The sequence below is a fragment of the Gopherus flavomarginatus genome, chromosome 6, assembly GCF_025201925.1.
Source record: "Gopherus flavomarginatus isolate rGopFla2 chromosome 6, rGopFla2.mat.asm, whole genome shotgun sequence".
Classification (NCBI taxonomy): Eukaryota; Metazoa; Chordata; order Testudines; family Testudinidae; genus Gopherus; species Gopherus flavomarginatus.
This window is the reverse complement of record NC_066622.1, coordinates 131,871,162-131,894,562: the sequence shown is the minus strand read 5'-3', so window position 1 is coordinate 131,894,562 and position 23,401 is coordinate 131,871,162. Positions and strand designations below refer to the sequence as shown.

The window sequence follows — 23,401 nt, the reverse complement described above, 5'->3', positions numbered from 1 at the left end:
AATCAAGCATTGTTTAACTTGTCTGTAAAGTGGCCCGCACGCCGTGGAGGTCTGTACAGATAAGGGTAGAGGGCAGCCATCTCTGCTAATGCAGGTCTCGCCAGAGAAGAGTCCCCTTTGCTGCTATTGGATGTATTTATTTCCTGAAACAGGAAGCTCTGTGCTTCGTTTCACGACTGTAGGAGCGAATACCGAAGACCCTGACTATGCCACATTGCTGGTGCCAAGTTACTGATTTCCAAACTGAAGCTGGGAATTTGTCAAGATCATTTACACTCTGGAGCAGGTGATGCAGATTCTACAGTATATGCTAATCATACACCCAAAGCCCGGCCTGCACTCAGATTTCCTGGGACATCTCCTACACAGGCGCAGCCCCACTGGTGCAGCAGCAGGAGTGCTAGTGCACACAGGCCTCTGGTGTGATCAACAATGGGTCATCTGGACCTACTCGGAGGTTTAGAGCAACCCAGATCATATCTATCTTGAGACAGAGCAACAGGGCCATTCCATGAGCTCCGGCCTGACCTCCACCCACCTTGGGAATGCCCACTATGCTGGGGCGGGAGGCCAGAATCACAGGGCTCAGAGCTGGCTACATTGGTTTTGCTACATGGAGACTCTCCTACGGGTTGTTTAAGCTCTCTTGGCTGCCAGTCCAGTGCAAAAGGGAACGAGTGGGGACCAGGATGAAGTCCATTGCAGTCTCGTGACTGTAGGGGCAAGGAGATTGGGGGACTCCTTTTAACAAGTATGAAAACTAGAACTAGGCTTGCGGAAACCACAAGCACATACACTAGGGTGACCAGACAGAAAATGTGAAAAATCAGGACGGGGGTAGGGGGTAATAGGAGCCTATATAAGAAAAAGACCCAAAAATTGGGACTGTCCCTATAAAATCAGGACATCTGGTCACCTGAACATACACGCACATGCTTAGAAATCACAAATGTTGCCTATGAAATGGTGGTATGCCTATTTGTGTACCTAGAGCCACACACAGTACTGCTTCACGGATGGGAAGGCTTCACAGCTTAAAACAGCCTCCAGCTTCCCGGTGGGGAGTGGGAGGGTGTAAGGATATTTTATGCTAGAACATTTTGTCTGTCAGTTCTTTCCTCAAGCTGCCTCGGTTTTATATATCCCCTTCCTTTTCCTTCTCTTTGCCTGTTTTTCAGGTGTGGTGATTTGTTGTGTACACTGGGCCTAAATCTGCTCTAGTGCTCTGGATTTACACAGGTGTAAATGAGAGCAAAATCTGGCTCATAGCAAAGAATGGAGACTGCTCCTGACCTGTCCCAGGTTAATCGACTTATAACAACCCCTCTGGTATACCACGTGCCTCTTGGCACTGGGTAGATTTCTCATTTCCCAGCCATGAGAGAACATTCTGTAGTACTGACAGACAGATCCAATAACCCACCCAGCCAGGATACTTACAAGATACTTCATCCAGGGCTGTAACCACAAGCCAAAGGACTTTTCTCTCAACCATTTTCGCACGCATAGCTGCAATCTTCTCTTTCCAGCCTATCCCTGTGAAATACAATACATTTGCTGACTATCGATGGTTTTGGTTCTTTAGTTGCAAATGTTATCACCACCTAATTTACTGACTAACAGCAGAGACGTACAGCCACGAAGCCCTAATGTGATGAGACTAGAATTTCCTAGAAGCCAAACACGCAATTTCTGGCTTGTCTTCCTTACTGCTCCTTTATGACATACACCACCAGCTTTAAGCTTTTTCCCTTTTTCCAGAAACATACATCTGTGTATTTATTATAAACCCATCGCTGCAGTATCTAGGCACAATCAATGCTTATGTCTGGTTTCCAAAACAAAAAGATCATTGAAGAGAATAAACAGAGTCTAATTAGATCCTTAATTTAATCAAACAGCACATCATGCTGGGCTGCAGTTATATTTCTCCTGCCACTTTATAAAGGGAAAGGAAGAGAGAAAAGAGGAGTGAAAATGAATCCACGCAGTTCAGGACCGGATCCCACTAACCTGTGTAACTCAGGTCCAGGGTCATCAGAGGTTTGCAGGGTCGCTGGGGGCGATCCATCCAGATTGCATCGATCAGGTTCTCTTTGACCGGCACGAGAACATGGCCGGCACTCTTCAGTGCTTTAGATATCCTCTTCCACTGATCTGCCAAAGAGGAGAGAGCTAAGAGCACTGGCCACAAATGTCAGAAACACAGGAATTCCCTCTGTGCTAGGGGAGGCTGGAAAAGTCTAAGCTTTCTTCTCCACCCCTGCCCCTTCCACTTGATCTCAAAGATGAGAAGGAGGAGGAGGAGGAGGAGAAGGAGAAGAAGCAGCAGCAACATCCAGATGTAACAAGCCATAGTGACATACTGACAGAGGTATCACAGTCACCAGTGGGAAATGAACCAGAGATCTACAGCACCAAAAGCACAGGCCTCTGTGCTTGAGCTTGAGCTAAAGAAGAACTCTCTTAGCTGTGCAGCAGTAATAGGCTGTAACATGGAAAGCGAAAGCGGCTCCTCTGCCCATTTGAAACAGTGCGGTGAATTTGGGTAGGCAGAATCTCATCGCCCAACCTGGAAAGCATAAAATAAACTAACCAGCTGGAATAATGAAAGGGTCCACTCCAACTTTCGAGCCCTCTGGGAGCACACTCACTAGCCAGTCCTCCTGAGTCGGCGTATCCTTCAGACCTGGATGTGGAAAAGGGGAAAAAATGTAGTTCCAAGAGCAAAGAAAAAACCATGCAGAAGAGGTTTCACACAGACCCTTAAATTACAGCACAAGCTAACATACAAGTCACACTCAAATGCAAGTGCCCTGACATATCTTAAAGCAGCAGCATCTTGTGCAGATGCCGATCCTCCTATTCCTTTTTGATTTTCCTTTTGAAAGGCACTATCCTGATCTTAAATATCAGAGGTGTAGCCATGTTAGTCTGGATCTGAAAAAGCAGCAAAGAGTTCTGTGGCACCTTATAGACTAACGGTATTGAAGCATGAACTTTCGTGTTGAATACATGCATCCGACGAAGTGGGTATTCACCCACGAAAGCTCATGCTCCAAAACGTCTGTTAGTCTATAAGGTTCCACAGAACTCTTTGCCCCATCCTGATCTTAGTTCATTCAAATGCCCTGGCAATCAACTAACCTGAGTGCCTAGAGCATCCCCATACCCTGTTATTTAGTTCTCTGTATATTAGTGGAGCAATATTTTGGACGGCCACCCACCCATCTTCATGAGCGTCCAGTTGCTATCAATTTGCTGTGCTGCCTGCAGGAAGTAGCGTCCATCCGTCCACATGGCTGCTTTTTGCTCGGTTATAATGGCAGTACCTGGCCAGGAAGCAAAAGGGAGAAGTCAGTTTGTGGTTCATCGGAACACAGAGGGGCAGATACAGAGGTACTGGATGCATCACAGTTACATGGACTGCACAAGGTTTGGTTGACATGTACACAGATGCCGGACAGTCCGTATGAAAGCTCAGGTCACAGTTCTAACGTCACTTGGGTATTAATGGAGATGCTAATTGTTCCCCACAACTAAGAGTCAAATTCCTTTGCAATTCTGGCCAGGCCATTCTACATCAGGAACCGGGTTTGCTGAACTTGCTTTTAAATCTCCTTAGACTAATTCAGTTTAAACACAGCTCAGACAGAAGCTGAAGCCTGGCTTACAAATTATCATTACTAGAGAAACAGCCAGAAGCCCCGACTGATACCAGGGCCCCATTGCACCAGGAACTGCACAACAGAGACTCAGTCCCTGCCCCAAAGAGTTTACAATCTAAACAGAAAAGAGAGTGAGAGAAGGGAAGCATTATTATCTCCATTTTACAGTGGGAAACTGAGGCACACTGGCCCTGGTTCAGCCAGGTACGTAAGCAATGGGAACACACATCAATGGGACTACTCAAATGGTTAAGTTAGGCACGTGCTTACCTAACTTGCTGACTCAAGGCTAGAGAGATCTAGTGATTTGCTCAAGGCCACCCAGGGTGTCTGTGGCAGAGCCAAGAATTAAACCCAGATCTCCTGAGTCCCAATCTAGCATCATACCACATGACCTATTTTCTCTCTTACAATGACTGAGATCTATCTTACTGCAGCATAGCTCGCAAACTCTGGTTCAGCCTCATCTCCCCTGGCCAAACACACGCTGACGCTGTTGGAGCCAGAACCCATTTAAAAACGGAGTTTTCATTCAGCAAACACTGCTTGAGCCCAAGCCTGGGCAAATCCTGCCATGGTCTGACGGTAGAACCACCACCCTTCTGACCGCAGGGTGAGGCACCAGGGTGAGGCTGAAGAAAGGAAGGCTGGGATGCAGGACTCATGTTCTAGAACACCGCTGCTCTGCATTTCTGTATAGACTATTTTCCACAGGAGGCTCTCAAAGCACTTTACAGAAGTTGACCCACAAAGCCTCACAGCATCCTGTGTGGAAGTCAGTATTTGTTATTAACCCTGATTTCCAGCTGGGAGATGGGAAGGTTGAGTGACTCGTCCGCAATTTCACAGCAAGTACACTGCAGAGCCTGGGATAGAAGTCTGCCTTCCCAACTTCCAGCCCTATGCTTCAGCCAAAAGAACATCCCGTGCCTCTGCGAGATAAGCAAACTTTTCCATAAACTCAGCTTCACAGTTCAGTATTTCTGGCACTAGCTTCATTCTAAAATGATTGAAAGTGGCTGACAAACATTGTTTACCATTAATCCCAGCTCTGTTGGGCAACGTACAATCTGTTCATAGTGGCCTCACGTTAGACAACATAAAAGCAGGCTGCGAGCACTGCACTGAACAGTTAACAGGATTTTGCTTTATGGGAGGTTTGTTCAGGGGTCAATCTTTTGTGAAAGCCCATTACTGCATCGATCTGACATAATTTTCAGCTGGCAGCCAACACGTAATTTTGCAGATGCTGATGTGGGAAGGGAACAGTCCAAACATTTTGGTTAGGTTTTCGTCATCCAGCATACATGTTGTGAATCAGATCACTCCTTTTCAGGGGAAATATGGGTTCAGACAACAAAAGAGGTTCTGGTAATGTACCTGCAGAGCCATCAAATCCGGAGATGAATGCCCGTCTGCAATCACAGGGCGCGATGTACTCACTCTGGAATACAGAAGACGCAGCTAATTATTTACATCAGCAACAACAAACAGCAGCTGATGACAAGTACATTGAAAAGCTCCAGTTCTCTTGAAGGACACTGTCAAGAGAAACAAACAAGTGACAAGATTGGGCTCTGCTCCTCTGGAAGTCCTAACAAGTGTTTAAAAATTGTTCCTTTGGGACACTTAAGTATCTGTGATTACGTTGTAGTTATATCTGCCTGTTTTTTTAAACCTCCAGCACTTTTCTCCCACCAACTTCTGTAAACAGTGAAATGCTGCAGTTTGCTGATATTTATTTCACACTCAACCTCCCACTTGGCAACAAACAGATCCTGCCTTTGAAGCTGCAAAGTGAGAAGAAGAGAACACACAAGCATTCCTTGATCTTGGAAACTAAAGTATACAGTCCATTAAATCTTTAAATGCCACTATATATATTTATGTCCTCCAACTGGCGTTTACAAGAGGCCCTTTTAGTATTTTTCCTCTATAACAATGCCATTAAAAAGGAGAAAGTCAAGGTTGTTAGGCCATAAAACTTTTAAGCCTTTAGGAGATTTGTAATTAGATACTAAATCTTTTACTTTTACTTTACCTGTTCAAATCCAGCCCAGGTCAGAAGTAACCAGAAGTTATTGGTTACCATTGGATGAGTGCTTACTGCCCTATGTGAAGCAAGTGGGAGGGGGAAGGAAAAGAGATGGGTAACTTCTGTCAAGATCAAAGTGTCCACATCACAAAAACCATCTTAATTGGCACCTTTGTTGTCAGTCTCAGCAAAAACTCTAAATAACTGAATAGACTGGGGACACAAACTCCTAACGTCCACAATCTGTTGCCAAAATGGAAGAAGAAAAATTGTTAGCCAAGGTGTTCCTGCGTTTTGAAATGGCCAACACACCCTGTTCTGGGATCTTGTTCAACCACGATCGGAGGTCAGGATTGATAAACTTGCCTCTAATTATCAGCACAATTCAGCAAATCAACTGAATCCTGGCCAGCCTTAAAAGCCTTGGCTCAACAGAGTACCAGGCAAATGATCCAAGACAAAAGTCTCTGCAAATCTGCATGGGATTATTCCCTGCCTCCTTGATGCTGCTGCAGCACTGAATAGTCATGAACAAATCAGAAACACTGAAGAGTTACAGTCAAGTTAAATCTCATGGGTCCGATCCTCTATTGTGTCTAGCTTCCAGAGCGTGCAGCAGAATGGACGGCGATCACTGAGCTGCTTGGGGCTCCTTTAATCTCTGCTTGGAATCTGCCCATGTGTTTATTTTTTAAAACCCCGTACTATGTTTCAAACATTAGTTATTAAATATAAGAGATTTTTTTTAAATCTGGATCTATTCATATGAGGCAGCTCCAAAACCACCTACGTGATTTGGGAGCATAAGTCCCACTGACCTGCAGTGCTCTTAAGTCACAGACACTTCTGAAAATCCCATCCATACTTTATTTATTTTCTCTTCCCTCTGTCTCAGCTGAGGAAAGAGGTCAGTCTGTTTCACTTACATGGGCAGGTATTATCTCATTAATTTCACTTTCCGGGTCTTACGCACTAACATAATGCTGAAATGTCTGGGTGACAAACACAGAAAAAAAATTTATTTTATTTTATTTTTTTAACAGGGGGAGATTTAATGGCTTTATAAAAAATAACAGTGATTTTTCTAACACTCCTCCCTCATGGGAATATTTCTATTGGTCTTAGCTTTGGTAAAACCATATTTTAAAAAAAAAATAAGAACCTTAATTTGAGGAAAAAATTTTCCCTGACAGTGTCCCATACAGGGAAACATGCAGGAAACATTTAAAGGGGGAGACAGGGGAGGGTTGAAACTAAGCAAAGGGATAGATGGGCTTTAAAGTACAATTAGTGGCTTGGAGCTGCATGGGAAGGAAGATGACTTAAGCAAAAGCCCTCTGTAGCTATCTATCTATTTAGCTTCTTACAGAGCCTCATCATCACCGTATCTGAGCAGCAGTTCATCTCCTGTTCCATACGGCAATCCCTACTGCGCTGAGATTACCCAGTGTTTTGTGATAATCACATCTGTGCTAAAATTAGCACTGTGCACCTGTGAATGCTGCACAGAGCGTGAGCCACTGCACGGTCACAACAACCCATCTAATTGGAGCTTCTCTTGCAACTGGACTGGATTTCATCCCAGCTCAGACCCTAAAGCGGCTCCCCATCACGCTCGCTGGGCTGCTGTCCAAACCTGTGGAATTTTAGGGCCCCATCCTGCAAGCCCTCTGTCAAGTGAGCCTTCTTTGTTTAACTTCTTTCAAGTTTATGCAGATGAGTAACACCGTTAGTGTTTGCAAGGTCGGGCCCATTAGCACTCAAATCTATTGTGTTGAGTGCATTCAGCAGCACTGCAGGTGCATCCCAGCTGCAACATACAGCAGCAATTAGGTAGGTAGCTCATTGGTTTTACAGGGGTGACCTTGATCCTCTGAGCATTTCAAACAAACCCGGCCACTTATTTGGCAGGTGCATCACGAGCCCCAGCAGTAATAATACCTGCACTGGTCAGAGCTGGAAAAGGTCAGGTGGATGCTGTGTAAAATTCCTCTCCTCCTTTGCTCCACAATTCTGCCCATTCATCAGTCCTAAACAACCACACCTCATGCTGTTCCAGTCTGGAGCAGAGAGTGGCGATCCAGCCAATCCAAATGTGGGGATATGAGCTGGGCAGACATTTACTAGCTGTGAGAGACCCGTCTGAAGTGATCACACTTCACTGCACTACCTTGTTCACAAGAGGCCCTTCCATTCCCTCTGACTTCCTACCACTGGTTTAGAGATACAAGTCAGGCTCAGTGTATATAATACACTGTAGGAAATCAATGTAAGTAGTGCAGCCACTATTCAGCATCGGCTAAAGCAGACACCAATCCAGGGTATTGGCAGTCTCTGGAAAGGATATAAATTGGATTCCGAGATTCTAGGAAAAGATGGTTCTGTTTAAGAGCTCTGCAATGTGATGCTTTTGTGCAAAAGGCAAATATCATTCTGGGATGTATTAACAGGAGTATCGTATGTAAAACACAGGAGATAACTATGCTCTATTCGGCTCTGGTGAGGCCTTGGCTGGAGTACTGTGTCCAGGTTGGGAAACCACATTTTAAGAAAGAGGTGAACAAACTGGAGACAGTCCAAAAGAACAATAAATGTTAAAACAGGTTTGAAAAATATGACTTAAAAGGAAAGAACTGAAAGAACTGGGCAAGTTTAGTCTAGAGAAGAGAAAGCTGAGGGGAGATTGGATAACAGTCTTCAAATATGTAAAAGATTCTTATAAAGAGGATGGTGATCAATTGTTCACCAAGTCCACGGCAGGCAGGACAAGAAACAATCAGTTTAGTTTGCTGCAAAGGAGATTTAGGTTCAATATTAGAAAAATCCTTCCTAACTGTAAGAATAGTCAAGCGCTGGAACAGGTACGTAGGGTGGTTGTGGAATCCCTGGAGTTGGAAGATTTTAAGAACAGGTTAGACAAACACATGTCAGAGGTGGTCTAGGGGGATCAGGGCAGGTGGATGGACTAGATGACCTCTTGAGGTTTCTTCCAACCCTCTGTTTATACGCTTCAGTGCTTTTATGTCTATGGAACTGAAAGGACAAGTAAACCTGGAGAGCTAGGGGATCTGATTAGGTTTATAACACAATGGGGAAAAAAATTATTTTAGCCTTAGTACAGAACCTGACATTAAAAGCACTGCAGGGATCTTGGAGCTTACATAGACAAGTTGCTGCAACCTACTGAGAGACCTCAATTCACGCCAAAGCCCAGGAGAGGTAGGGCACTCAGCATGTCACAGTACCAGGGTCCTAAAATGTCAGCAAAATGCAGGCACTTTGAGCAATCAAGAAATGGAATAAAATCCCCCCCCTCTCAGGCCTTGTCCGCATTACTGATTTGCTTCTATTTCAGTCACTGGTGGTGCTGCACAAGTGTGAGTCCCGAATGTAGAAAAGCAAAGCTAGTATTTGCATGGATGCTGTGAATCCCTGCTTGACTCAGCCTGTTGGAAACTGCAGCTTAGGGTGGTTTACCCAGTCTGCACTGCGGGTTTGTACTGGTGAAGCTCATCAATGGCTGAAATTGGGGCAATTCCCCACTGCAGACAAGACCTTGCAGAGGCAACCCACCATGACACATGCGAGTCATGAAGCTGTATAATTAGCTGTTTTCATTAATCAATTCCATTCAGACTGTTTAGTTCTGTGAAGAAACCTGATGAACTTGTCCAGCAGCAAGGAGGGATGCAGGGTTGTTTGCTTTACTGCATTCACTGTAGCAAAGACCAAAAGAGAAGGAAAAAAAAAAAATTCAGGAATCCTGCAGGTCACATTCCTTAACTCACGTGATCACAGTTCCAGGGTAGCAAAATGTAACTGGAGTTACATACAGACAGAGGTAGCTTCAGGCACAAAAGGCGAGAACTGTAGCAGCTGCAAGGGAGCCCTCACCCATCACACAGAACTGAGGAGCTGATCTATTTAAAGGGAAACGTATGACACACATGTTCCCGGGGCACAGCCACATTCACCACTGCCTTGCACTTTGTGTCATCATGTGCACCTGTGCAAAAAGGGTGTGAAATACTCTGCTGCGGCAGCATTTCACACCCACTTTGCACAGGGGTAAATTCCAAGCCCAGGTGTGGGAAGGTGAGAGAGGTCAGGTCCTCTACCTCTGAAAATGGCTGAGGGAAGAAGATCCCCTCCACCCCCCAGGAACTCTGATGTTCTCTAAACAGAGCTCGGATGAAGACTGAGGACACCGCATGTACACATTTATACAGGCAAGAAGGGGTTCAACATTTTAAAGTTGCCCTGGGCTAAACAACTACAGCAGATCAAGACAATCTTAATATTCTGGAGAGAGCCAAGTATCCCCACAACCACAAAAATAAACACCCAAGCAGCAGGCCCCAGGGTCACCATCTCTGGCTGACGCAGAGAGGAGTATCTCTGGGCACACAGGGATCCCAGGTCTGCAGATGGGAGGGGACCTGGGCCTCTGCAGCATGCTGCCCTCCCTACTACTATCCCAGAAGCCCCTCCATGTGAGAGCTGCAGGTTAGGGCTCTCTAGCTCTAGAAAATACACTACAAGGGCCAGGATGGGAGCAGCCACTTCTTTGGTACGCTCCCCTCTGTAGGCCATGGGCTTCCCTGGAGAAAGCAGACCCAGCAAAGTTGGCTTCCTACAGAAAAATAAACGCTGACCATCAGAAAAAAGACTCTAGAAACTCCATCTACAGCTCCTCTTTGCATCATTCCCCGGCTCACCAAAGCTTTTATATTGGAATTATTGAAACAAGCAAACCAAAAAGTAACCGTGGCCATCTATGGACTTCTAGTTTTCCTCTAGAAGGAAACATCCTTAATACTGAAATCTCTACCTGGTGTGCATCTCCAGACGGCACGATATAGGCTTGGATGGGCTCTGTGAGGTACCTGGAGCTCTTCATCACCTGTCGCAGCTGCCTGAGCAGCTCTGTAGTAATCTTGGGACTCATATTCCTACCTGCAATACAAATTAAGCACACTGTCTTAGTACTTCTGCACCAGCCCCTGTGGATTGTAAGGGCCGGATCCATTTCCCATTGAACTCAGTGGCAAAACTTTGGTGTCAACAGGGCAAGGATCAGGCCCCATAATTCCGGTTTCCAGCTTCTTGCCCTCTTGTTTTCCTTGTTGTCTCCCATTTTGGTTCTTTGGCCAATGTTAAGGCTGAGAGAGGAGGCTTAATCCTTTAGGGTCAGATCTTGTAAACACTTGTGCAAATGTTTTCTCACATCAGTAAAGTATCAGAGGGGTAGCCATGTTAGTCTGGATCTGTAAAAGCAGCAAAGAATCCTGTGGCACCTTATAGACTAACAGACGTTTTGGAGCATGAGCTTTCATGTCTGAATACCCACTTCATCAGATGCATGTAGTGGAAATTTCCAGGGGCAGGTGTATATATATGCAAGCAAGAAGCAGGCTAGAGATAACAAGGTTAGTTCAATCAGGGAGGATGAGGCCCTGTTCTAGCAGTTGAGGTGTGAAAACCAAGGGAGGAGAAACTGGTTTTGTAGTTGGCAATTGTGCGATACACTGGCCTAGCATGTATGAGCTGCACTCCCTCTAGGCGCTGGCACCAGCCCCTATATACCTTCGCCTTTAGCTCTGGTGGTAGAGTTTGGCAGTTCTGATGTCAAAGTTTCTAGGTTCAATTCCCATTGTGGGTTGTGGTGTCTGCACGCAGCCATGGCTTGTTCCATATGCAGGAATGAGCCCTTAGTTCTTACCTCACCCTGCTGTGCACAGACATTGTAGTTTATATTCTACAGAAGCACTGACTGCCCTGAGTTGCTCTCTCCACTTGCTGCACCCATATAAATCACTTAAAGGTGCAGTTTTCTGGCTTGAGCTGCAGCGCAGTGGTGATAGTCACAGCTTGTATGGCACTGGACCGGGAAGAAAATCCTGTCTAGTCTTTCCTTAACCAGAGCATAGTGGCTGCTATACAGGGTCTTAAATGGGGATAGCAGGACAAGAGAGGGGCAAAGGGGGAGATGGGACGGAGACGATACCTTGACGGTCCCAGTCAAGAAGTAGATGAGGGTACAGACCATTAAATATAAAAAGGTTATCCACCAAGGCACTCACGTTGGTGCATTATTTACCCTCACATTCTAGTTCGTGCAGCCCTATTAAAGGACATATTAAAAAGATTTATCATCCAAAAAACTAATAGCTCAGGATTTTTTACACTATGGGCACCCATCCTTTCTGGCACAGATGACCCCATTGCCAACTCGTCATGAGCGTTTGTCATGCAGTGAATCCCCACCTGTTTTATTGTGTTAGCAAAAATAAACACAGCTCAGGCAGAAGTTACGGGCTTGAGGCAGAAATTAGGGGGTGAGGTTCTCTGGCTTGTGTTAGGCAAAAGGTGAGACCAGGTGATCATAAGGGTCCTTTCTGTCGTTGAAATCTGTGGGCAGGTCTACACTACAGACTTGCATCGGTGCCACTGTAGCGCTTCTGGTGAAGAGCTCTCCCATCAGCTTAATAAGTCTACCTCCGTGAGAGGCGGTAGTTATGTGGGCAGGAGGTAGGGTTGCCAACTTTTTAATCACAGAAAACTAAACACCCTTGTTCTGCTCCCTGTCCACCTCTGCCTCAAGGCCTCGCTCCCTGCTCACTCCATCCTCCCTCCCTCTGTTGCTTGCTCTCCTACACCCTCACTCACTCGCTCATTTTCACCAGGCTGGGGCAGGGGGTTTGGGTATAGTCGGGGGTGCGGGCTCTGGGGTGGAGCCAAGGATGAGGAGTTTGGGGTGTGGGAGGGGCTCCGGGGTGGGGCAGGGGTTTGGGAGAGGGTGAGGGCTCCGGCTGGGAGTGCAGGCTCTGGGGTGGGGCCAGGGATGCGGGGTTTGGGATGCACGAGGGGGTGCTGGGCTGAGGCTGAGGGGTTCAGAGTGTGGGAGGGGACTCAGGGCTGGAGTAGGAGGTTGGGGCACAGTGGCAAGAGGGGTGTGGGCTCCAGGAGGGAGTTTGAGTACAGGAGGAGCCTCAGGGCTGGGGCAGGGGGTTCAGAGGGGGTGAGCCCAGCATTTACCTTAGGTGGCTCCTGGGATGCAGTGACATGTCCCTCTGGCTCAGGGGCAGCCAGGTGGCTCTGCATGCTGCCCTGCCTACAAGCACCACCCCCTCAATTCCCATTGGCCATGGTTCCCAACCAATGGGAGCTGCAGAGCCAGCACTCGGGCAGGGGCAGCGCGCTGAACCCCCTTGACCATCCCCGAACCAAAGGGTTATGTTGCTGCTTCCCAGGAGCTGCACAGAGCCTGGTAAGGACTCCCCTACCAGCCCAGCTGTACTGCCAACCAGAATTTTAACAGGTCAATCAGCAGTGCTGACCAAAGCCGCTAGGGTACCTTTTCAACTGAGCGTTCCAGTCGAAAACCAGACAATGGCAACCGTAGCGGAGGAATCTCTCCCACTGACATAACTCTGTCTATACGGGGCAGGGGGGTTAAGCTTGGTATAACTACACGGCTTCGGGATGTGGATTTTTCACTGAGCAACGCAGTTATACCGAAGTAAGTGGGTAGTGTAGATCTGAGCTATGAAACGGACACAGACATAGAATTCTGCATAGGTCATTTCTGTCTCTAACTTCAGTTAGTTCATACATTGCATCTCCCTAGGGCCAGTGCAGATAGTGTCATGCAGTGAATCCCTGCTTGAAAATAATGGCACACGAGAGATGGATCTTAGTTAGTCATATTTTTGTCTACCCAATCTATTTTTAAAAGCCCCAAACACTTATTATTTTAATGTACAATTTCTACTCTAGTAGCACTTAGAAACCCCAGCTGAGTTCAGGGCCTCATGCTTGTCACTGCACAAACACATAAGAGGGGACAGTCCCTGCCCTAAAGAGCTTATAAGCTACATAGAAAGACAGAAAAAAAAAGTGTGAGAGAAATGAAATAGTAGGATCTCCATTTTACAGAGAGAATTGAGATTAAGTGATTTGCCAAAGGTCACACAGGAAGTCTGTGGCTGAGTCAGGACTTGACCCAAGATCTTCTGAACCCACTCCAACACCTTAATAACATGATCATCCTTCCTCTCTTATCCAATGGGAACAAGCCACATGTGGTGCTTGTGAGTCGTTCTTCTGCCTGTCTGCAGTAGGGCACAGTATTTTTATTCTACAAATATATTTTGGAAGGAAAAAAGAGAAAATAAACCCCAAATGCTAATACATACCCCGGGTGAAAACCTGGCCCCAACAAAGCCAATGGCAAAAATCCTGTTGACTTTCAATGGGGCCAGGATTTCACCCTCTAGCTATTTCCACAATCTTCGAAGGCTATATACTGTTTGTACACAATGGTGTACAGTGTCTTATTCTGATCAGTCTTTTCTGTCCCATGTAATGAGCTGATCATTTCCCTTCAGTGATGACAGATGCCCACAAGAAGACAGAAACAATTTGACGGTCAGTTAGAAAAAGAAAGGAAATCCTTCCCTTAACTCTTAAGGACACAGTTCCCTTTCTAGGCATGTGCTTTGTCCCCACAAGCCTGAAATAGAAACTGATGTTATACACTGATTACAGAAGCAAAGAACGAGGGTTTGATTAACTGCTAATGCATCCTGCAAGTGACAAGCGAAAGATTCTGAAGAAGGCAGTAAAGACTGTCCCCAAGCACAACCCTAATAAAAAGTCTGCAGTAATATTAGAAACTCAGATCTATTAGCAGTGAAACCCATATGAAGGATGTCATCAGTAACTCCTGCTTTCTAAGTAACCATTTTAAAGTATCCCCAAGGTTTCCAGTAAAATTCTTTTCATTGTTTCCTTGGAGGGTCATTTAACCTGGTCACTCTGTATTTTTAAGAGCATAGCTGACCTTTCCCCTCAGCAGTAAATATAATCATGTGTTAAGTTAAAATCACTTCTCTGTAATTATTTACTCACTCAGTGATTAAAACCAAGAGGCACTGAAATTAAAGTAATTGTCCCACTAGTGAAAGATGCAACCAAATCCTCTTCCTTGATGTTTCAAAGCCATCAAATAACCATAGCCACATTACCTGCTCTCTATAGCTTTCCCCTCCAGTCCTGATTCCTCTAGCCTTTGATGGAACAAATACCAGTTGGCCCTTTGCTCTCCCGTAACAAGCTCAGCTGTGCCTGAGAAAGCAAAGGGCAAATATTAATGGTCTACCAGACTTTGGCCACAATAAACTTTCTTATCCCACAATGCACAGCTTTGAAAGCACAAATGTTACAGTACAGGAATCTTCCACCTAAGATTCTAGACCAGAGATGCGCAGACTATGGTCCATGCACACTGGCGGTCTGCATAGCACTTGATGGTGGTCCATGGACAGCTGGAAGCTCAGAAGATGCATCCTCTTTAGATCCATCTTCTATTATACGGCAAGAAAAGCAGCTAAAAATACATTAAGATTGGGATTTTCAAAGGAGTTTAGTGAAACAAAGACACCCAACACCCACTGAATTTCAGTCTCAGCTTCAACACTTTTTTCATACTCCTTTCCCATGTAAGTAACTGCTGCAGTTATTACTTAGATGTTATGTGATTGTGAGGAAGGAAAGAAGTTCACATCCGTGAGACACAAGCTCTATTAAGATGGTCTCGACCCTATGAAAAGTATGACATACCCTGTGCTAGCTATCTCTCTTATACTTCTCTTGTGTTAATCTGTTGATGGATATACTGTATACGGCTGGTGCAGCATGTAATGTCAGTGACCCCATAGATAATGTATTCAGTCATCAAGCTATAATAATTTAATCCTCGGCATTCATATATAGCTTTACACATTCAAAGCATTGCATAGACATTAAGCTTCACAGCAAGCCCATGAGGTAGATTAGTGTTCCCTTCCCCATTTTACAGTGGAGAAACTGAGGCAGAGTTGCAGTAATATCAGTAGGGCCAGTCAGCGAGTCAGTGGCAGTCAGGACTACTCTCAGGACTTCCTAGTGCCCAATGCACTGTGCATTTTTCTAATTTAAATCATCAAATAGACTCACGTCTCTTTTCTCAAAATGCTAAGCCTGTATCTCTAATCCATGTTCAGCAGTAGATTTCTGCTTTAAGCCTGCTCTTGCTTAGAATGTGTGTGTAAACGTGCACTGACAGCTTAAACATACAAAGCAAGTTTCTGTGCAGAAAAATGGCAGATCGGGTGCTTGTCTTCTATGGAGGGTTATATCGTACAGCTTTATTTTGGAAATAACTCATTTTGGATGAAAGGAACAAAGAAAAAGGGGACAAATCATATTTTCCTGTCATAAAAAATTTTAATCTATTATCATCCTTGGTCAAGTCATCTATAGACTTTTCCTATCTTGACAGAAGGGTCTTAACTGACAGCACCAGGAAACCATTCATAAAATGAGAGACAGTACCCAATGGCTCTATTGTGCAGAGATAACTTATCCTACCACATTAAGCAGGTAATGTTTGGATTGCAATCTTGCATGTCTAGCCCCAATATATGGGTCATGTAATAAATCTAATATTCTTGAAGATTTGTTTTTAATTTCTATTCAGCAACTCTGATTTATCGAGTATTTTCTGAGTGCAAGACAAAATGTAACAGAATCTGTTTGCACAAATGCATATGATACAGCTGGAAGGTCTGTCACTATGACTCCAATCCTGTAGACATTTTGTGCATGCTCAACTTTAAACATGCAAGTAATTTAAATTGAAGTCAATGACTACACACAGTCTTAATGCTGAGCCCATTAGTAAAGGTTTGTAGAAGCAGAAGATAAGTTCTCATGTGTCTACAGGATAGCACATAGGTTAGAGGTGGGCCTAAATTTTCAAAATGGATGTGATTTTGGATCCGTTACAGGGGCCAGATTTTCAGAAAGTACTGACCACCAACCCTCTGAAAATCAAGCTTCTTTAAACCATCTCAAGCATCGGCACTGGAACTTGGAATGCAGCACTTCCCTCCACCCAAACTTGAAGTAATAATAGCAACCAAATGCCAGGCTTTCAAGCACCCCCTCTATAAAAACTGTTGCAGCCCCCCCGAATCTCAAGTTGTGCACTCAAAAATTTAGGTACCCCAAAAATCACTGGTCACTTTTGAAAATGTACACCACGCCACGACTCACCTGTTTTATGCCCATGCATCTGAAATTAAAAACAAATTACAGCCCACTCTTACCAGTTTAAAAACCATGTATGGTTTTTTTTTTCTGAGTAGCCATATTATGTTAATGAATAGCTGTTAGTAGCTGGGACATGGAAGAGGGTTAGGACTGTTGATAAATCATGGTATAATCTGTGTGTTATAAAAAAAATGAAACGCACACAAAATATTGACATTCAGATTCCAAGGCAGACGCTGTCTAAAAATAATAATTCTGGGACTATTACCATTGTCAGTTCAAATGGCGTATTTATTCCATGTCCTAGATACTCTGTCTTTTTGTTCTGCGTACAGCCCGGCTCCATGACTGGGGCTTCTAGGCATTATGGCAATACAAATAGTAAATAAATAAATAATTATAGTAATAATAATTAATAATTCACACCACATTCATCTCCATGATAGCTGAGCCTCAGGGATAGCGTTTGTCATAATCTAAATGAAAGGCTTCTATTCTTCCACCGGGCAGGACATACGTGGGATCTGCATTGACTGCAGCCCTTTAGAGAAAATCAATATCTAGCACTAAGCTTACAAAATATATATATCAGTGATGTGTGATTATTGGGGCCAGATTGCCCGACTATGCCTAACATTTACTTTCATACCAATATGCACATGTGATGTCTATAACTTTGGTATTAAAAGGCGCTATATATTAATAAAATGTAGCAATCTCTTATATCTATATATATCTTATATCTAATATCCCTCATCTGTTCTATAGAACGTTGCTAAACCAAAAGGCTAGAGCTGAAACTGACAAAGTTATCAGCAACTGTTACAACACCTCTCCCCCTCCCCCCCCCAAACCCTATACACAGAGACATAGTCCAGACTTCCCAATGCACAGCATCTGCTTTCTTAAGCCATACAGGATCCCATACATAAAGACTTCATGCTTCAGCTCCTCTTTCCTGTTACTCAGTGTCTGGGCATATGAGCCTGAAATGCTGCAGTCTGAAGTAGGCTCTGTTTGGGTAAGACACACAGAAGCTGGATTTATCTAGCCAGCTGTGCAAACATGAAAAGTCAAAAGCCCCCCACAGGGCAGCACCCCTGGGGCTTTTTGCACACATCTCCCTGCACGGGATGTTTCTTTGTCACCCTGTTTAGCACCATCAGGTTCTTCCCCCCTCCCCCCTGCAGCCCTCTGTGAAGGAGCTTCCCCTCTCGTGCACCTGGCGAAGGGCTTCAAAACACGCCCTGTCTCCTGCGTGCAAAGGATGCCGCTGGGCTCTGCACTCCTCCATTGCCTCACCTGGGGTTGTCCCTGCTTCCTGGAGGCTGCCATGCAAAAATTGACGTCCCAGGCCACGTGGGCAGCCCAGGCTGAAGCAAGGGGTGGAGCTAGCGTCTTCCAGTGACGTGAGCAGAGCCTCTGCAGTCTCTTCCAGCTGCTGAGATCAGTAGCAGGCAGGCTCCGTTATTAAAGATTCAGGCAGGAGCCAGGCAGAGGGGCTGGGATAGTTGCAGCTCTCGCTCTCTCTCCAGCAGCAGTATTTTGAAATCCTCTGCAATTTGTGTCTTCTCAAAGAGGGGGAGTGTCAATAAAGCAGGAGAAAAGGAGAGAGCTGTTACATTTTTCACTTGTGCCTTTGGGAAAAAAAAAAAGTATAGCTTTGGGGGCTGACATTTATTTGTGCCGCTATGCAACTGGGAGAGGGAAAACCCAGGAGGAAATAAAAAAAGCAGCAGAACTGTTCCAAAGAGACCTGTTGATGATTTAGTGCCAGCAGCCATCCATATTGTCACTTCAAATTATTTTCATGCTTGCAGCTAGTCCTAGGTGGAGAGAAATAGTGGTTGTGAGTTAATCTGGGGTCCCAGCCCACCCGCTCAAATCCAAGAATACCATGAAAATTAATTTTCAGTAAAGTTGCCCAGTTCTGCCAAGCTTAGTGTTACAGCAGTGCACAGAAAAATTGCTATAAGCAATGGTCGCAGGGGTGGATTAAGGTCAAAGCAGACACCGTCATTTGGGGGCTGTTAGAAAGACTGGCCGCCCATCCTTCCTGGAAATGCTTCTTTCTACCCCTTGTCTCCTGCTATCTCTTCAGCTTCCTTCCCCCATGCAGCTTCTATCCTCCCTGTGCCTTGAATTTCTCTTGTGCCCTTGTGCCTACATCCTGTGGATTCTTGGAGCCTGAATGCCCTGTGCTCACTGAACTGCAATGTTCTCTGTGAAGGATTGGGAACTGGGTTTCTAATTGATTTGTTGCTGAATTTGGGTCCCTATACGGACCATACCTCATGTCCAGGTCTCAAAGTTCCTACCTTATTCCCTTTGTACTCAACGGGACTATTTACTTGCTTAACGACATATGCTTGAGCGCTTTGCTGGATCAGGACCAGAATGCCCTCACCAGCTTGCAGGAAAGAGCAAGGGACAAGTCCCCTGAAGTCAGTGTGGGTTGAGAATTCAGCACCTGTCTAGACTGAGCCCTAAATCAATCCTAGCCATCCATCTCGGAGTTTCCAGGGCTATCTGGATTTTAACAGAACAATCTAATGCTTGGATCTTCAGCTCACTCAGGGGACCTCTGAAGTACCGTCCTCTCACTCTGTGTTGTGCATAGAGCACATTATGATACCATGGCTGGGTTTTGTTCCATTAGAGAGTGGGAATGCTAAGGCAAGTGCTGGCTGGAAAGTAAGCGATGAGTACACATTCTGGCCTGGATCCTATGCAGTGGATATGATCAGTAGGGGCTGACTGGATCTAGACCAGGGATAGGCAACCTACAGCATGGGTGCCGAAGGCGGCACGCGAGCTGATTTTCAGTGGCACTCACACTGCCTGGGTCCTGGCCATTGGTCCGGAGGGCTCTGCATTTTATTTAATTTTAAATGAATTTTCTTAAACATTTTAAAAACCTTATTTACCTTACATACAACAATAGTTTAGTTATGTATTATAGATTTATAGAAAGAGACCTTCTAAACGTATTACTGGCACACAAAACCTTAAATTAGAGTGAATGAATGAAGACTCAGCACACCACTTCTGAAAGGCTGCCAACCCCTGATCTAGACCCTAAGGTTCTAACCTAGGGTTAGCCGAATTCTCCCTCCCCTCAACCTGATCTCCCTATTGATTGCCTCATGGGGATGAGAATGGCTGGGGAACACACTGCAACCGTTGTTAACAAAGGCCCCAGCAAACAGACAACGGTTCAGCTTCTCTTCGTTCCCTTCCACTTGAGTTCAACACTTACAACCTGTCTTCTTACCAGAAACACCTCATCCCCGTCAGGAGCAGCGCCAGGGTTTCTGGCGCCCTAGGCAGAATTCAGGGGGTGGCATTTTTTGCGCTCCCCACGGGGCGCATGGGAGCTTCCAGTTCCATTCCCATCGTGCCGTAGAAGAAGGACCCTCTGCCGAAATGCCGCAGATGACAGCGGCCGTCATTGAGCTACTCAGTTGCCTGCCGCTGTTTTCCGCGGCACGTCGGCAGAAGTCCTTCTTCGGCGGCACAACGGGAGCGGAACTGGAAGCTCCCATGCGCCCCATGGAGAGCGCACAAAATGCCGCCCCCCTGAATCCTGGCACCCTAGGCGACTGCCTAGGGTCGCCTAATAGCAGCACCGGCTCTGATCCCCGTCCTCTGTGCTTCCCTTTAGTTGCACACAGATAGCCTGTTTTTAACCAGACACCTGCAAGCATCTCTGTGCTACACCGGAGGGTTTAACCCCTTGTTTACATACTGCTGAATAGACTGTACATCATTGCAGCAGCGGCCTGGTGGAATGAGCAGGCACACTCGGGATGGAGAGCGGGCCCTGACTGTGGTGGTGTTTACTGCACACGTACCCTGGAGAGCCAGGGGAATGCTGAGACACAGGCTTCATGGGCCCATAACAGCCACCATTGACTTCATCATTTCTGAGTCTCAGGAAACAGTGCTTGCTACCTTATCTGTGGCATCTTTTTGGCAGCTACATAACAATCCCTAGCTCTCACACAGTACTTTCATACATAGCTCTCAAAGCACTTTAAACATGCAAGTAATTCCATTGAAGTCAATACCAATAAGTCTCAAGCCCCATTGATTTCATGGGAGGTGTCCCTGGTGCTTTCTGAACAGGTACTCGATCCTGCCAGTTGCTGAGATCATTCGGGTCCTGATCCAGCAAAGCACCTAGATTTACCCAATAAAGGGAAAATATCATTCTCCCCGTTTTACAAACAGGGAAGCTAAGGCACAGAGAGGCAACTGACTTGCCTAGGGTCACCCAGTAGGTTAGTGGCAGAACCAGGAATAGAACCTAGGTCGCCAGGTTCAGCAAGCACTCTACCCACTAGGCCATGCTGCCTCTACTGTGCAGACATGCTGGGGCTGTTGGCAGTGGCTGTGCAGCTCGTTTGACTTTGTTAGTTGGGCAGAAGGTAGGGGTGAGAGAGAATGAAGAGCCATGGGGAGGGGAAATGAGTAGCAAGAACCTCCTAATGTGGGGGAAGCAGAGAAGGTAGATTGATGAAATTGGTGCCCATATGGCCGTTCACTCTCTCTTCTAAAACTCTGTCAGCCCATGACAGGCTACTGTGTCCACTCTCTGCCTTTCCTCTCAGCTCCTCCCCCCTCTATAAACAGAGGTAAGACTCACAGGTTAAAGAGTTAGGCCAAGGCTTTCTGTTCCAGTCCCCTCACTTAATGAGAGCCTTTAAGGGACTTTAACTCAAGGTCACTACCACTGAGTCCCCAGCTGTTTTGTCTACTGGGCTTGTGAACAGCTCAATGACGGCATTCATGACAAATCAGTTATTTAGCCCTCTGGTCTTCTGCTACATTCTCTCCTTCCTCCCATCCACCCTCCTCCTCTTCCTCCCGTCCACTCTTCTTCTCTTGTCTTCGCTCATATGCAGAATTGCATTTTGAGTGGCTCAAACCAGAGCTGGTGAGGAGATTTCCAGCTGAATAGTTTTCTGTCGGAAAATGCCAGTTCAACAGAGACACGCAGATTCCCCAGGCAGGGAACCTGGAAGCTCTGAGAGTCCAGCTCTGGAAGCCCTGGGAGTCCCAGCTCAAATCAGGGCTCTGAGGGTTTCAATGACAGCCAGTCCCCTGGCAGTGCAGCAGGGATCAAAGCAGAGCTGTTGGATCTCCAGGTGGGCTGATGAGTCTCATCTGTTTGGGATGTTTTCCTAAATGTGGTTTTGGAACTCCCATTCTGCTTGGCATTTTGAAATCTTGAGTTTTTGTTTAAACACAGAATGACATTTTTTTAGACATTTCAGCATTTCCAGCAGAACAGGAATTCCGGGTACTGTCCAGCCCTAGTTCAAACATCTGAACACTTAAAAATATGTTTTATTTCACAAGCACAGCTAGCATATAAAGATTATACCTGTATTTTCTTTGTTTCGCGTCCTGGAATCTCTAAGGAATGTTGCCGTTTGCAGAGTCAGGTACCTGTTTTTATGTTCAGCTCAGGGCAAAGGAGACACATGCTGTGTGCTCTTGTAACCATCCTCCTTAGCTGGAGGGCACAGAAATACCTGCATCCACCTTCACCACCCTAGAGGATCATATCACCGGGCTACACATTATCAGAGTAGCCAGACAAGCCCAGCCTACGTTCTGGAAACACTGATAGAATGATGTTGATTTCCTTGACTATTGGCTGCTTGTCAGAGATTGGGGCCTGCAGGAGAGTCAGTCTCCAGGCAACCCACCAAGTGCAGCTAGGGCAGGAAGAGAGTGAGGCCAGTAGAATAAGCACAATGGACTTCAAAAAAGCAGACTTTGTCAAACTCAGAGAAATGGTAAGTAAGGTACCATGGGAAGACCATCTAAGGGAAAAAGGAGTTCAGGAGAGCTGGCAGTTTCACAAGAAGCCAATGTTAAAGGCACACCTGCATGCTGTCCTGGTGCAAAGGAAAGAGGAGAAGAACCGTAAGAGGCCAATATGGCTCCATCAGGAGCTCTTTAATGACCAGAAAATCAAAAAGGAATCCTACAAAAAACCGAAACATGGACAAGTTGCTAAGGAGAAGTACAGAAGAAGAGCACAGCATGTAAGACAAAATCAGAAAGATTAAGGCACAAAATGAGTTACACCTAGCAAGGGATATAACGATTAGAAGAGGTTCTTTAAATACATTAGGAGCAAGAGAAGGATGAGGGAAAGTGTAGGTCCTCTATTCAGGAAGCAAAGAGAACTACTAGCTGGTGACATCAAGGAGGCTGAGATGTTTAATGCCTGTTTGGCATCAGTCGTCACTAAAAAGATTAATGGCAAATAGATACTCAACACAATTAATATTAACAATAAGGGGGAAGACACTCAAACCAGAATAGGGAAAGAACAGGTTAAAGAATATGTATATAAGTTGGATGAATTCACATGGGCACAGCCTGATGAAATTCACCCTAGGGTACTTAAGGAACTAGCTGAAACAATCTCCATACCATTAGCAATTATCTTTTGAGAACTCATGGAGAATGAGTGAGGTCTCAGAGAGCTAAAGAAAGACAAACAAAATACTTATCTTTAAAAAGTGGAACAAAGATGACCCAAGGAATTATAGATCAGTCAGTAACTTCGATACCAGGAAAG

At 45.5% G+C, this 23,401-nt stretch overlaps 2 protein-coding genes across 6 annotated transcripts in view; both read right to left on the bottom strand.

Moving 5' to 3' along the window:
- Positions 1 to 18,173, bottom strand: part of XPNPEP1 (X-prolyl aminopeptidase 1) — a 46,093-nt gene extending 27,920 nt beyond the window's left edge. For 2 of the 4 annotated variants that reach the window (XM_050958069.1, XM_050958071.1), the window contains exons 1-9: positions 18,103 to 18,144; positions 16,789 to 16,822; positions 14,733 to 14,826; positions 10,535 to 10,659; positions 5,049 to 5,112; positions 3,228 to 3,332; positions 2,597 to 2,689; positions 2,014 to 2,157; positions 1,441 to 1,536 (exon numbers count right to left, since the gene is read on the bottom strand). In XM_050958069.1, coding sequence (XP_050814026.1) covers positions 1,441 to 1,536; positions 2,014 to 2,157; positions 2,597 to 2,689; positions 3,228 to 3,332; positions 5,049 to 5,112; positions 10,535 to 10,651 — 619 coding nt within the window. In that variant the 5' untranslated portion in view covers positions 10,652 to 10,659; positions 14,733 to 14,826; positions 16,789 to 16,822; positions 18,103 to 18,144. Of the gene's footprint in view, positions 1 to 1,440; positions 1,537 to 2,013; positions 2,158 to 2,596; positions 2,690 to 3,227; positions 3,333 to 5,048; positions 5,113 to 9,276; positions 9,420 to 10,534; positions 10,660 to 14,732; positions 14,833 to 16,788; positions 16,823 to 18,102 lie in introns of those variants that run through there. The other 2 variants (XM_050958070.1, XM_050958073.1) reach the window with 2 other exon arrangements.
- Positions 1 to 23,401, bottom strand: part of LOC127053442 (zinc finger and SCAN domain-containing protein 29-like) — an 881,068-nt gene that overhangs the window by 686,708 nt on the left and 170,959 nt on the right. The gene's annotated exons all lie outside the window — the stretch shown is intronic.